This window comes from Erpetoichthys calabaricus, chromosome 6 (genome assembly GCF_900747795.2).
Source record: "Erpetoichthys calabaricus chromosome 6, fErpCal1.3, whole genome shotgun sequence".
NCBI lineage: Eukaryota > Metazoa > Chordata > Cladistia > Polypteriformes > Polypteridae > Erpetoichthys > Erpetoichthys calabaricus.
Window position 1 is genome coordinate 122,284,287 of NC_041399.2, and position 15,735 is coordinate 122,300,021.

Genomic DNA, 15,735 nt, shown 5'->3' on the forward strand with positions numbered 1-15,735 from the left:
CTGGGAATCACTGAATAGTAAAAACGTTTAATGAGAGTGTCTTGCGCATATACTGGTGTAATGACCACGTCGGCTTTAATGAAGCGTTTCTTAGCCTCTCTGATATGATCGACATGGGGTAGAATAGATTCTGGATTGTTCTAATACGTGCTACCTTACGCAAAATATGCTCATTAATTTGTTACAGATTCTAGGTGGACACGATTCCACAACAAGGAAAAAGGTGCCCCATGTAAATCGTTCATAATGTCTCCAAAATATATTTGTTAACTTTCAAACAAGTACTACTTAACTGTTTTATACAAAATCCTTATTTCAACATATGCGAGCCCCAATTAGGATTTGAACTCAGGTTAGCGCACCTTATCGCTGTAGCAGGAACAACTGCTTTTACGCTTTGATCCAAAGCACTTTAGCAGACTAGTGAGTGACCAAATCGACTGCTGACTGCGCAGATATCAATGACGTCATTACGCTAGTGTGACTCCAAATCACGTGATGGACACATTTGAAGCAAGCCTCGAAGCACTCTCGGTTGTCCAGTCCTTTTTTCTCATTACTTGTTATTGCTTTTCCTATGATTTAGTATTTATGGTTGTTACATGTTTTATTTCTGTTCACTATTCGAACTTATTTGTTTATTTTTATTTTTTTTATCATTACTTGTATTTATTTCTGTGCCTCTATTTTGGTATTTTTAATGATAGCTACCACCGTGCTCTGTTGCAATCACTTAAGTCCTGTAAATCATGCCACATAATTTCTTAAATAGTGTAGTATTTAGGATGTTAGTCCTGATGTCCAAGATTCTGGATTTACTGAACAAATCTTCTTTAGGAGTTAGCACATTGTGTGGCTGCAGCTATCAGGACTCAGAAAGTATTTAGGCCCATCCACTTTCTGCATAATTTTTTCTATTGTATATTTCATTTTAAATGGATAAATTTGCCATTTTGGACCATCAATCTACAATTAATCACCCATAATAAAAAGTGAAGACATGATTTCAGAAAGGTTTCGATAACTGAAATTCCTCTTTTATATAACATTTTGAACCTTTTCCTGTGACACTCCAGATTGTGCTTTAATTTTCCTTGAGATATGTCTGGAACATGACTGGGGTCCACCTGGGACAAACTGAATTGATTGGACATAGTTTAGTGTATACCCACAATTCACAGTGAATGTCAGTACAAAATTTAAGCCTTGATCTTTCTGTAGACCTCAGTGATAAAATTGTGATGAGGCATACATCAGGGAAAGGGTATAAAACCGTTTCTAAAACTTTGAGTGTTTCCAGGAGTGCAGTGATCTCAATATTTGGAATTGAGGGAATGATGAATACAACCAAATTCAGAGAGGTCCTTGAAGAAAACCTGCTTTAGAGTGTACTCAATCTTAGACTAGAGTGATGGTTCACCTTTCAGCATGAAAATGATCTGATGCATATAGCCAAGACAACACTGGAGTGTTTTCATAAGAAGTGTCTGTCTGTCCCTGAGTGGCCCAGCCAAAGCTCAGACTTAAAACCTACAGTACATCTGAGGAGAGACCTTTAAGATGGCAGTTTACAGATGCTTCCCATTCATTCTAATGGAGCTTGAGAGGATCTGCTACAAAAAATAAGGTAAACCTGCCCAAAGCCAGGTGTGCATAGCTTGTGGAGACTTACCCAAGAAGACTTAAAGCAGTAATTGCTGCTAAAGGTCTACTAAAAAGTACTGAATTAATGTTTTTGAGTACTTAAGTGAGTAAGATATTTCAGTTTTTGATCTTTAATACATTTGCAAACATTTTTGAAAACATGTTTTTGTAATTATGGGTTATTGAGTGTAGATTAATGGGCAAAAAGCCAAATTTATCCATTTAAAATTATAACAAAATGAAGTATGTAGAGAGTGATGGGGTCTGAATAGTTTTTGAATCTATTGAACTAATCTATCTATTGAACTAAAATAATATACCTCAGCACCTAGCATTTTGCCATATGTAGTCTCTTTCTCTTTTTGAATTGATATATTTCCTTAGTTTTTGGTTAGGTGTTTCTTTGGTAATTATTTCATTTGAGTGACTAATGTATGTTTTTCATTAGACATGTTGTGTCAAGTTAGTTTAGTCTTCTTTGGATAGTTATCAAATCTAGTTCTTATCTTGTCCTGGTATAATTACTTTCCTTATGTGTTCAAGGATGCCACTTTAGTGTTTTGTTTAGGCTAACTTGGAAATGTATCTCTTTTTAATTTTGTGAATTCTTGATTCCTTTAATTAATATGTTGTTTAATTTTTCTTTTTCTAGTCTTAGTACTTACTAAATATTGTTTTTAAATCTTTTTCTAATTTAATTAATTTCATTTTCTGTTCTTATTTCTTTCTCATCTTGAATCCTCCACCTTGTTCATTTTATTTATTTCTCATGGTTGTTAATTATTAAGCATTAATTAATGTAATTTTTTTATCTAAGTAATTCTAATTTTTCATATCATAATACCCTTTTGACTCAAATAGTTATTTTCATCAAAGACAGCTATTTAGCTTCCAGGTGTCAAATGATCTGACGTGTATCTTAAATACTGCATTCATTTTTCTGTTTATAATGAACAATACATTTATCAGGGACTAATGCAACAAGCCAATTAAATTTCCCAAAAACAACATTAAATGAATTTTGTAATTGATAAGATTATTTGGTTTTAACTCTTAATGGAAGTTAATAAGACATGTAATTGTTAACTTTCCTGTTAACATCTTCCTCAAAATAATAAGAAAGAAAGAAAGAAAGAAAGAAAGAAAGAAAGAAAGAAAGAAAGAAAGAAAGAAAGAAAGAAAGAAAGAAAGAAAGAAAGAACTTTATTTGTCCCTAGGGGGAAATATGACTTTTTACAGAAGCTCTTTAAATAAAAAAAAAAATGAAGATTAGCAAATTAAGAAAAAAAGAATTACAAAGCTTCTGTATAAGTGTTCTGGTTTTCATAGTAAACATGAGACACCCCTAGATTTTACTTAACAGAATCTACATTGTGTCTTGGGCACTTAGTTTTAACTTGTATCAAAGTGAATATATATCTGCTTTTATTACTCAAAACCTGGGCCAGCTTTACAGGATAGTTTTACTTTTTTGTAGTATCCAGCTAAAAAGGTGTATGGGTGTTTTATTATTGTATTATTTGTGTTTGTGGTTCTGTTGTCTTCTATTTAGTCTCAGATATGTGTTTATATTATATAAATAATTCAGAGACTCTGAGGTTTCTGCAAGTTTGTGGTTGCTTTGAGGTGTCTGGGTTCCAGTTACAAAATGTGTTGATTTAAAAAATATACGTTACATGTTTTTAACTGATATTAAAATGTGATATTTGGCAATATTTCTTCACATTGTTCATCTTAAAATGGCACCATTTAGGATTTAATCAATTTTGGTTTCATTTTTGGTTTGCAATCTAAGATAAATTGCTCCAAATGTTTTTACAAAAGGTTAATGGCTCCGTAGGTTGATCACCACATACTCTGTTAAAAGCATTACATTTATTTTTGGCATGAAGTGGGTGTATGTTTTATCAGCTTTTGCAGGTTCAGATACATTCTCACCCTCTATTGACACATTTCTAGTCTTTTTTAATATTAACTCAGATTAGAAAGTAGCAAATTGAAATAAGATGAAGGAATCTAGCGGCAGCTTTAGCAATTGCTGATAGACTGATGTCATACCTCATCAGGTTTGAAGTCATGTTTTTGGCATGCAAATGTGGCATTTCATTACATTTTTTTTCAACTAATTCTGCTACCTATCAACTTGCTTTATTGTTCCTTTGTTGTTTCACTTTGCAAAGTCCATCATTTTTCATACCACTACCATACTTACAAAAGTTTGCACAATTAAAATTAATTAAAATAAATGCAACTGTTTTCTGACTAGTGCAATAATTTGGCTGTTCAGCTGTGTATTAATATTTTGCTGAAGCCTTTTGCTAATTTCTTAATAACCAATACATTTTGATTGGAAATGTTTTCAAATCCATCGCAAAGTGTGAAACAATACATTAAAAAAAACTGTAATGAAAGAAATTCTGAAGCATGCATCAACAAGAATTGAATTTCATTTGCTTAGTTCAGATTCAATAATGCTTTAAAACTAGAGGACTTTATAAACTCATACAATGTTATGCTGCTCTTAAAAATTCAAACAAAAATGGAAATTAAATATTCATAGCTGCAATTTAAAAAAATAATGTAAAGGCAACTTGTTGAAAAGTGATTAATTCTATATCAAATACATTTAATTGTAAAATAAATTAAATAATACATTAAATGATAAATTAATATTAAAAATTCAAGTGAGCCGATCAGAATTCAACAGACAAATGAAGTGGTTTAGTTCCAGAAAGGTTACATTTAATATGCGTAAGGGGTATATGTATGTATGTATATATATATATATATATATATATATATATATATATATATATATATATATATATATATATATAATATAGATGGATAGATATCAATTTCATTGTTCACAATATCATTATATAATGCAAGCTTCACTGGAATGGGCTACACAATTGTACTATATAAAAAACAAATGAAATTCTTTTTCTGTGAATTTGTTTTTATAAATTCAGTTAAATTGTAGAAATTATTATGGTTCAGATTAAAATTTGATCCACTTTTGCTGGTGAATACAAAACATTAAAGATTCTTACATAACACACTTCTTGAAAATAGGCTCATAATGCTTACAACATATATTCAAAAGTAGCAGAAATATGAAATTTCAGAGTAAGTCACTGAAGGTAGCAGTGATACAGCAGAAAACTAAGAAGATAACAGAAACTGAGAGAGTGATAGTAACAGTTGGACATGATGATTGTCATGATTTTCGGCAAATACTTAAATAAATTTTAATCAATCTCCAAATTAAAGCCCATTATTCTTCTCTCATCCATGTAAGCATTTTACAGTTTAAATTAAACTTCAGTATGAATATTTGTTTACATGGCTGTGTTTATCACAAAACATAAAAGACAGCAAGATCACTTCACATCCATCAGTGTTGCTTTTCAAAAAGTATTATTTAATGTACTGAGGATGTTTTGATGTATTATTTACTTTGGAAATAATATTCATGATTAATTACTATAGAATTATTTTTTTTATTAAAAACAAATAAAAGACCACAAATCTAAGAGTAGCAATGTTGTGAATGACAAACATTCACGATTTTGTGCTTTCAGTTGTATAATGTGATTTATTGTATATTGCATTTAATTAAGCTTATTAATTAGAACTTTGACATTGCGGCTTACAAAATAAAAATATAAATTTATAAATGTTATAATACTATATCGCAAAACTGCTATTTGTTTCACAGATTAATACTATATAATAATACTCAGTTTCCTGTTATATAAATAAGATTGTTCATTTATGCACATCACATACAGTATCTTTCAAAGTTTTAAAAGGAAAAAGAGCTTAAAAATATTTTTTCAGTTTCACTATTTTCCATTCTTTTACTTTAATCATCAAGAGTTTCATTTCATTTTTTTCATTTCAGCTTTGCATTTCTCTAACTTCATGCCTTTCATCCTGTTTTCCTTGTAGTTACTGAACAAGAAACAAAAGTGCCAAAGAAAACCATCATCATGTAAGTGTTTTTAATTTCAGAGCTGCCACAAAAGTCTGCATGTGTGTGTTGTCATTGCATGACTTCCTAACACACTTTTGTGACCACCTAAGTGCCATTATCCTGGTGTCTTAGTTCAATTGCATTTTTTTTTCAGTCACGGCTTAATTAACTTGTCTTGCAGTACTGCCATTTGGAGCTATCTCAATTGCACTTGAACCATATAGAAACATTTATTGGTTACAAATCTTTGAGATTATGTCGTAAACCAGATAAGTAAAATTCTATCTGAAGGATGCTGCATTCAACAAAAACCTTTAACATAACAATAAACCCTAATATTAAAATGCCGCTCTTGCATTTATAGATAACTATGAAGTGGCTGGCTTGGTCTTTATTGTTTCTAGGAAATGAGAAATGCATGTTCCTTTTTCATAAGGAAGGGATAGAAGGTTTTTTGGATGTTGTGTGTGTGTGCGCATTTTAAATTCTGTGAAAGATTTTTTTGTGACAATACTCAGCTTCCTAGTACATACACACATACATACTCTGGATATGGTTATCAAGTAACACCAGTCTGGTTTCATTCTCTGCCTTCTTTAGTGACATACTGGGAGATTATCAAAGTATTACAACAACTTAGCTAAAATGTACAGCATAACATAATATTCCTACATTTATACTTTGTGGTAGCACTATAAATGATGACTCAATGTTGTGCCCTACAGCTCTTTTTGACGTGATTTTAATGCCCCTCTTTAGATGCCTTTGACGTTTGATTTTTCACCCTAGACCTATTTTACTATGTTTTAGGACATGTGACATTTAGGATGTTTTATGAATTGTAAACAAGCAAATTACTGCAAATAGAAAGTAAAATACACTAAAGTATACCATGGGACAAAACTGATACAGAGGCAGGGCCATCTTAACAGCATCATAGGCCCCCAGGCAAAGTAGTGCACTGGGCTGCCTGTTTTGATAGCAAAACAGAAACATACATAGGCATCAGAAACATTGTTGGTCCCTATGATTCTGGAGCCTTCGGCCAGTGCCCATACTTTAAGATGGCCTTGTACAGAGGTCATGGCAATATTCAAAGTGTGTAGCAGCTGTGTACAAAAATGAGGGATTTGCAAACTTTTTTGCTATGAGTCAGGCACTTTACTAAAAGCTCCCATATTTTTGAGCTGAAAAGATAATATTTAGGATATATTTTTACCCAAAGTCAATATTGGGTCAAAACTTGCCAGAAAGATATGGCAAGGTTTAATCTTTTAGAAGCTGTACAGATTATGGGATGTTTGTACTGGATAGGATAATATAATTGAAGTATATTATAGTATCAAAATAATTATCAGTTGAAGTTCACATTTACAGTACTACTGTATCATACATACAGTATACAGTGAAATTCCTCCTTACAAGACCGACCAATGTACACCATAGCACCTCTCTCTAGTGCTGACGCCTTACCTTGATACCTCTGGATACTTACTTTCTCAAAAGTAATGTTACTGTGTGGTAATATTGTATATTATACTCATGGATTGGATTTGTTTTACAAATGGTTGATAAAAGTGATCATAAACATGACAAATAACTTTACAATTTAAAATGATTGATAATCATAATTTTTGTTTTGTTTTGTAAAGTAACTAGTAGATAATTTCTAATTTAATTTCTCAGTTATATATGGATTTCTTTTAAAATCATCTTACAGTTTTAGATTTTCTTGTAGACTTGACAAAAAAGACCTCTGAGATAAAGTCCTTTATACCCCATTAAAAGTGTAGTTTTCCATGGTAGAAAATGTTGGTAATTACTTAAAATAGGTATTAGTTTAGACAAACATAGACATATAACCTCTGTAATTTGTGTTTTTTTAATTTTGTTTTGTATATGCATTTCGTATTACACAGTACAAAATACAATCTGTTTACATTTTAAGGTCTTTGGCATTTTCTATGATCATTTCATATTGTATTTTTTCTATAATAGAAAAATGCAGTACCATAAGAACTTTAAAAAAGGCCTGGATAATACCATTGTTTACAATAATATCAGTATTTCTCTGTCTAAGATGGCCAAATACCATTAACATAGTATTTTGTCCTGCACTTACCAGAACATAGGACCTTCTGAAAAGCTTTTACTTACACTTTGATTTTTCCTTATTGCAGCAGTCTACATTGCTTATGCAAATTTCATATCAAGCTTATGTTGTATTTTAATCTTCTGAGGTTGGGTGGAGAATTTAGCTGGTATGGGACAGGGCCTTAGTCTTTCCCTGTCAGAACTGTCAATGATGGTAGAGTGGTTGGCCATCCCTTCAAATTCTTATTAGTGCAATTAACACTAGAATCCCTGAAGCCTACAAAAAAAACTTGTAATCCCAGGCCACCTTAAATTCCCTTGCACCTCCTCATCAGCGTCTTTTGTTTTACAAATGTGTTGCTCACCACTGGCAGCATGCAGCCTGCTCTCCCATCCCCCCACCGACGCAGCTTTAGTCGTACACAAAGTTCTCCTAGCTCAGGTCTATTTATCTGGGTGTGAGGTGCCTTGAATTGTATAGGGTAAATAATATATATTATTTGGAACACATACATTTCATGTATGTTCCATGTCTACAACGATCTGTGTAAATGTAGGATGACAGGAAATGTGAGGTAAGAAATGTTGAACACATAGCTAAAACAGAAGATTTCTTCATGTAATTGGCCAAGTGCTGATGTGAAGTATGTAGACTGAAGTCCTAATATCAAATAAACACTTTCACAAACGACACATATATAACAAAACAAGTGTGCTTTTTTCAAGAATTTAACCAAAGTAAAATAAATTAGGATAGGGTACAACACACACACTTATACGTCTGCTTGGCTGGTGTAGAGGTAAGAACTGCTTTCTCCAGGTCGAGAGATGGCGGGTTCAATCCCAGGGCTTTCATGCATTTTTACAAAAGTTATCCCCCCTGATCTGACACTGCTGTTTTCAAATAAAGACATGCTATAACAGAGATGAACTCAGATGAGAATGAGGGTTCTACACCGGAGAAAGAGAACAGTAGCCCTCCCCACAAGAAACGTCCACTCACAAATAAGAACAGCAAAGCTGCACCAGGTGTAAAGGTGAAAAATGCACCGTTTGGTTGCAGCAACAGGTCGGACGTCATCCTGCCAGTCAGTCTGCCCCACACCTGTCCTATAATGAAGCAGCACAGCTTACAGAGCTTGCCAAGGTATCGTGCAAACTTGCAAAGTCCAGTTTGTGATTATGTTTTGTGATGGTCTTTATATAAAAACATTTATATGTTAATATATAATAGCCAGATCGAATGTTATTTACCTTGATTTATTTAGGTATCTTCCTACAGCGTAAAGTCACAAGTAAACTGCAGAGCTTCCTCTTTTTGATCGACACGGGCTTGCTCACAAAGTACATGTGTACTGAAGTGACACATAATCACAAACAGGACTTTGCATGAAACCTCGGCGAGCTCTGTAAGCCCTGCTGTTTTGTTGAAGGATCATGCGTGTGGCAGATTCACTGGCAGGATGACACCCCAACCTCTTGCAGCATCCAAACGATGTCATCTTTCACCTTACGCCTGTTGCAGCTGCATTGGTCTTATGTGTGAATGGACGTTTCTTGCAGGGAGGGCTTCTGTTCTCTTTCTCCAATGTAGAAACCTCATCCACATCTGAGTTCACCTCTGTTGTAGCACAACTTTATTTGAAAACTAACAGTATCAGATCTGGGGGATGGTGAATGTGACTGACAGAGTAAAAGTTAATAAAACAAATTACACTGGCTATTGCAGACTCAAATTAATCAAATGTATGTTTTTATTCTATAATAGTAGTAATAAATAACCGCTGACTACTCAAAACAGTTAATGTATGAAAGCCTGCCACCTCTCAACAGCAGTTCTTCCCTCTACATCAGCCAAGCAGACATATATGTGGGTGTGTATGTCATACCCTATCCCAATTTCTTTTACTTTGGTTAAATACTTGAAAAAAGCACACGTGTTTTGTTATATCTGTGTCATTTGTGAAAGTGTTTATTTGATATGGACTTCAATCTTCACACATTATACACTTCACCTCAGTATTTGGCCAATTATTGGTAGAACATGAAAAATGCTCCTGTTTTAGCTATGTGTTCAACATTGCCTCGCATTTCCTGTCATCCTACATTAACACTGATCGTTGTAGACACGGAACACACATGAAATGTGTGTATCCCAAATAATTATATACTATTTACCCTATACAATTCAAGGCACCTCACATCCAGATAAACAGACTTGAGCTGAGAGAACTTTGTGTACGACTAGAGCTGCGTCGGTGGGGGGATGGGAGAGCAGGCTGCCTGCTGCTGGTGGTGATCAACACATTTGCAAAACAAAAGACGCTGATGAGGAGGTGTGGGGGAATTTAAGGTGGCCCGGGATTATGAGTTTCTTTGTAGGCTTCAGTGATTCTAGTGTTAATGAATGCTATGTTATTCAGTATTCCCTTGCAAATGGGGCAGAAAATCACTTTTTCAACGGTAATGACGTTTATTATCAATTATTTAATGAGTGATAACAGTGCTCATGGGCACTACTATCAAAATGTTTAAAGACTGTGATGTGCTATATAGTGGAGCACTGTTCACTTAGCACATTGACCAATTTCAAATGTACAAATACCAAAGAATTTAATGACAGAGCTGTCCATTTTACCATAAGCATGCATAGATCTACTGCATATTCCAAATTGGTTAGGTTTAGGTTTGAGTTAGGTTATTCCAAACAGATAAAATATTTACAAAACATTGTGCTGTAAGCCAAAGAACCCAAACAGCTTTGTTTGTTTTATATTTCTTTTTTTGTTTTATCTTTCCTTAGAACAATGATTAACAGTGTTAACTTTGTCAAGCTATATGACTAGACGTGGTTAATAACATTGAATCAGTGGTGGAGACTGAACATCTAACTTTGCAATTTAAGCTGCCTGTCAAAAAAGTAAAATCCACAGGTTTTTATTACATTACTACATTTCGTTCTTTAGAACACTAAATTCTGTAAATGCATTTTTCTTTATATAATGGAGTTTAATATTTCTCACTTAATCACTGATAGTAAACTTTCTAAATGTTCCAGTAGGCTCACAAGGTACTTATTGGCCCATTCCTATGGACCTGAACGGCTGATAACATCCAGCCGCTAAACTAATAGCAAAAAGATAAGAAAGTTACCCAAGCAGGAAATCTCGCTTTGGCAAAAGATAATTAGTACAAAATGTAGTGATTTAAAATATGTAAGAAATAATTGTAGTTTGATAGGCTCTAGTCTACCATGGTCCTGAACTGGATTAATTAGGCCTGAGATCACATTGTGTTATGTTACTGTATATGTACTTTTCTGAAAACCCTCATAAATAAAGTTCAATGACTCATCTACACCTGTCTACAAACTGCACACATAGTCTTACTGTCAAAGGGTATCATAATTTATCTGGTTTAATAATTATATCTTTACATCACTATTTTCAGGACATATGCTTTTCATATAAACAAAATGTAAAGCACACACTATGTCATTAAACACTAAATATTTAGGTTAACCCAAAACTCACTTGGAAGAACCTGTTTTACCTCTCAGTTTTCTTCCATACCTTATAGAAATATATATTGATATGATCATAGTGCTTGACAGTATCACCCACGTATTAGTTGATGATAGTGAAGTTTTAATAAACTTACAAAATTTAACACTTGCCTGGCCTGGTGTGGAAACGGCATGATATTGTGCAGTGTGTGAACTTTTAATATACTATTAAACTCCGACTTTGTTCATCATCAGAGAAGAGACAATAACTACTGTGGTGAAGACACCAAAAGCGAAAAGACGCTTATCTCCTGGCATATCTCCTTCAAGAAAGTCATACTCTGAAACTTCAACACCAGAACCAGTCTTGGGAATTAGGCACAAGAAACCTGCAGTAAGATCTCAAAATGAGGCAGCTAAAGCAACAGTTATCCCTGCCCTTTTTGTAACCGAAGCACAGGAGGAGTTTGGAGCAGCTGCCAGACAAACAACTGTAGAGATCAAGCCAGGAGAACATAAACCAAAATGGATTGAAGTTGAAGAAATTATAGAATATAAGGTGAAGTCTCCAAAACTTCAGAAAAAGAGGGGAGTTTCCCCAGGAAAACCAGAAAAGGAACAGTATGACACTGAAAAGTTTACTTTACCTGGACCAAGATCTAAAAGACATCCTAAAGATGATCCAAATACCAACAACTCAAATAATAAACTGGTTCAACAATCAGTTGCAAGTGAACAACTCCCAGACTCTCTTACTTGGGACAGTGACCAAGACATACTTTCACCAGAAAATAAATACCCAATTCTGGTTCACATCTCAGGTTTAGATGACCAAGTTGAAAAACAGGCCTGCAGTACTTTGGAGAGCAGCGCTGAACATACAACAAAGGCAACAGCCTGCATCAGACTAAATGAAGGGGCACCTCTTATGGCAGCTCAGGTTGGTCAAACACTTGTGTTTAGTTTTGAAACCCCTCAAATTAGTCCAGATGATCATTGTCTAGGAAATTTCACAGGATCCTTTCTAGAAGAGACAAATCAAGCAGAAGAAACAATTCATCAAGAGGACTGTTCCTCTATGGAAGGTGTTATAGTTGAAGAACCAGAAGTCAAATGGGATGACCTCATACAAAGAGACACTAAAATTTTAACTCGAAATGGGAAAGCAATAACACTAGAGGATCTTGAGGATTATATCCCAAAAGAAGGTGAAACATATGGTTGCTTAAATATCAGTCAACCATATTCAGAGGATTGTGACAAACCATGTGAGATTTCAGTTGTTCAAAGAGAAATTAATGAAACAACTATAGGGAAACCTGTTCTCCTTAATGTTGGTAGACCTGCTGTCACAAAATCCAAAAAAGGTTTCTTCAGCCATATTAAAGATAATCTAGCTGGCAATCTTTTTACTCATACATCCAGCCACAAAGTTAGTAGAGAACCTAGACATTCAGTACTTGTGACTGGAACACACCTGGAAACTATCAAACATTCAGCATCCCCAATGCTGGAGATAAAGCAATCATACTGCACCGAAGTCCAATGCTCTTTGGAGAATGGACAACAAACTTACAAAACTGAAGTATCTGCACAAACCTTCAGTTATGGGGCAGTGGGAGAGCCAGTAACTCTTCATATCAGAAAGAAAGATACTATTGAACATTAGAAACAATGAATACAAGAAAATCATTATACTAGCTATAGCAAAAGTATACAACAAGAAAAAAAGACATATATGTCTTAAATAGGAAAACTTTTACAGTATGTAAACTACCGGTATATGTAACAAAAATACTGGCATTTCCTAAGTAAAGGATCATTCCATATCTTTATTGCAATATTTCAATATATATATGAATGTACTCTTTACCTTTAACTTATCTAGTTGAAAATTGTACATTTTATGTACAGTGTGTTTTATTGTATCCAATACAGATAATAATACAGTCCTTGACTAAGCTGAAATTGACCAGTTCCATCTTAAAACATTATATGGAGTTATGACCTTGATCAAAAACTGTATAGTTACTGACAATGAATATTTGTAACAAATACAAGTGAAACAAAATATGCAAAATCACCATCATATGTTTCAAGTTTTGGCTATGAAATAACTTACTGTATTTAAGGTGGCTTCAAAAAAATGTCACTAAATATATATTACTTTTTTGAGAAAGTAAAAATGGTTCAGTTCTACTCTTACTAGGTCAATGAGTGATACTTTAAGTATTAAACAAAGAAATCCACTTTTATCAAACATAAAACATTACAACAATGGGAGTACATTTACAGTATTTTGTCTTTTTGATACTTTAATAAAGACCTTGTGTTTAATATTATTTTACCTCTAATTTTTTTCTTACAGATTGAGTGGCAAATATTTGATACAGTATATATTTGTTTAGTGTACTCTAAATGCAGATGAAATCAAGAGAGGGAAAGTCTAGCAGAGAGAACATCGTGTTCTTATCTGTAAAAAATACTTTTTCCTGCTACAAAAATTAAAGCAACAATACATTTTTCTTCACTGTGATACTTCACAGACAAAGTATTAGTATTTAATGACCTGATGGAATCATTTAGAAGCTCAAATGAGTTTCAATGGCTGTTCCCATTGTTTGATTTAACATTTTAAAGACATTTAAACACTGGTTGGAAGTGTTTACTAATATGCATGGATAATGAATCATTGGCAGATTGTTCATTTTCAGATGCTATTTAATTGCACAGTTGTGATGAATGTAAAAATTATGAGTGTGATCAGGTAGTTTTTAAAGTGTTGTTTTTTATATATGAGATGAAAACTAAAATAGTAGAAAATTCTAATTGCACACATTTTAATGCATAGAGCAGCTGGTCAGTAATTTAGTTAATACAGTATGTTGGCATCTTAATTCTTGTTTAATTCAACTGATTTGTGCTGTATAGTAATAAGATTGTTTGATCATTAACCACTTTAATGATGCAGGTAAAGACAGAAAAAAAAACATTAATGTACATGTTTTTATACTTTTTCACTCTTAAAAGCTCACATTGTGAAAACCACTTTATGGAAATTATTTAACTTGCAAAAAATTACATTGTTCAATATGTAGTAAACATAATTTTATATATAAAATAACACACATTTTATCTTTCCCTTAGAATTAATTAGAATGTCTCCTTAGTAGAACATTGTCTGAAATAATGGAAAATATTAAAGGATCTGTCTTTTAGTGTCATGAGGAGGTGAAGACAGTTTATGCTAGTTGTGGAATTTTTGTTGGATATAAAAATATGTATACTAGGTGGGGAAAGAGTAAAACATTATTAAAATTTGTTTCTCAGAGATTGATATTTATTTTCATCTGTAAGAAATAGAATACATTTTGCATGATTAATAAAAGTTTGTGACTTGAATCCCTTTAAACTGTATATCACATGTACAACATAAAAGTAGAATGTATTGTTTGTTTTGATTTCATATGATTTATTAAATATGATGTGTTATATTATAGGAAATAAATATTTTGCATCATTATAATGGTCTTTGTGTCTCTTTATTGCCTTACTGTTTTGAAAAGAATGTGTGGCTTTACAACTGTTTACAAACCAAAATAATGCTAATAAGTGCATGTGAAGTCAGTCAGTCATTGTCCAACCTGCTATATCCTAACTACAGGGTCATGGGGGTGTGCTGGAGCCAATCCCAGCCAACACAGGCAGGAAACAAACCCCCGACAGGGCACCAGCCCACCGCAGGACACACACACACACACACACACACACACACACTAGGGACAATTTAGGATCGCCAATGCACCTAACCTGCATGTCTTTGGACTGTGGGAGGAAACCAGAGCAAACCCACGCAGACACAGGGAGAACATACAAACTCCATGCAGGGAGGACCCGGGAAGCGAACCCAGGTCTCCTTACTGCAAGGCAGCAGTGCTGCTACTGCACCACCGTGCCACCCTGCATGTGAAGTATAGCTTGAAATATTTAAATACAGAATTTCAAAATATGTTCTGAATGATAGATTTTAACTCTTTTTTTAAAAGGTGCTAAAATACAATATGTAATGGGAAATTATATTTTTCATTTCTGGTGCAAAATTAGATATAAGAAGTAAAACTTAGGGTTAGAAAGAAGTGGAAGGAATAAGATTCAGTCACTGGTATGAAATTTGAAACAGACAGCACCTTTACTCATAATGATATAGGGATAAAAAAAATTTAAATCCTGGCATAACTTTTTATTTTCAGCATGTGTAATAAATGTACATTCTATGTATTCTACATTATTACTAATCACCAGAATTTCTAATTGCCTTATAACTTTGATTGACAGTCACTATCTAATATTAAAAAGTGACAAACTGTGAAAAGTACATTAGAATCATACTTGTTTTACTGTAACTATGACCCCTGTCCTGGAGATAAAGCAGTCATACTATCCAGTGCTCTTTGGAGAAGGCACAACAAATTTAAAAACTGAAATATCTGAATTGAAAATATTACAAAAA

At 33.4% G+C, this 15,735-nt stretch overlaps 1 protein-coding gene across 1 annotated transcript in view; it reads left to right on the forward strand.

The window, feature by feature from the left end:
* obscnb (obscurin, cytoskeletal calmodulin and titin-interacting RhoGEF b) overlaps positions 1-14,751 on the forward strand; it is a 565,304-nt gene extending 550,553 nt beyond the window's left edge. Inside the window, exons 85-86 of the mRNA XM_051928767.1 lie at positions 5,602-5,644; positions 11,481-14,751. Of these exons, the coding sequence (XP_051784727.1) occupies positions 5,602-5,644; positions 11,481-12,894 (1,457 nt within the window). The 3' untranslated portion in view covers positions 12,895-14,751. The remainder of the gene's footprint in view (positions 1-5,601; positions 5,645-11,480) is intronic.
* The last annotated feature ends 984 nt before the right edge of the window (positions 14,752-15,735 follow it).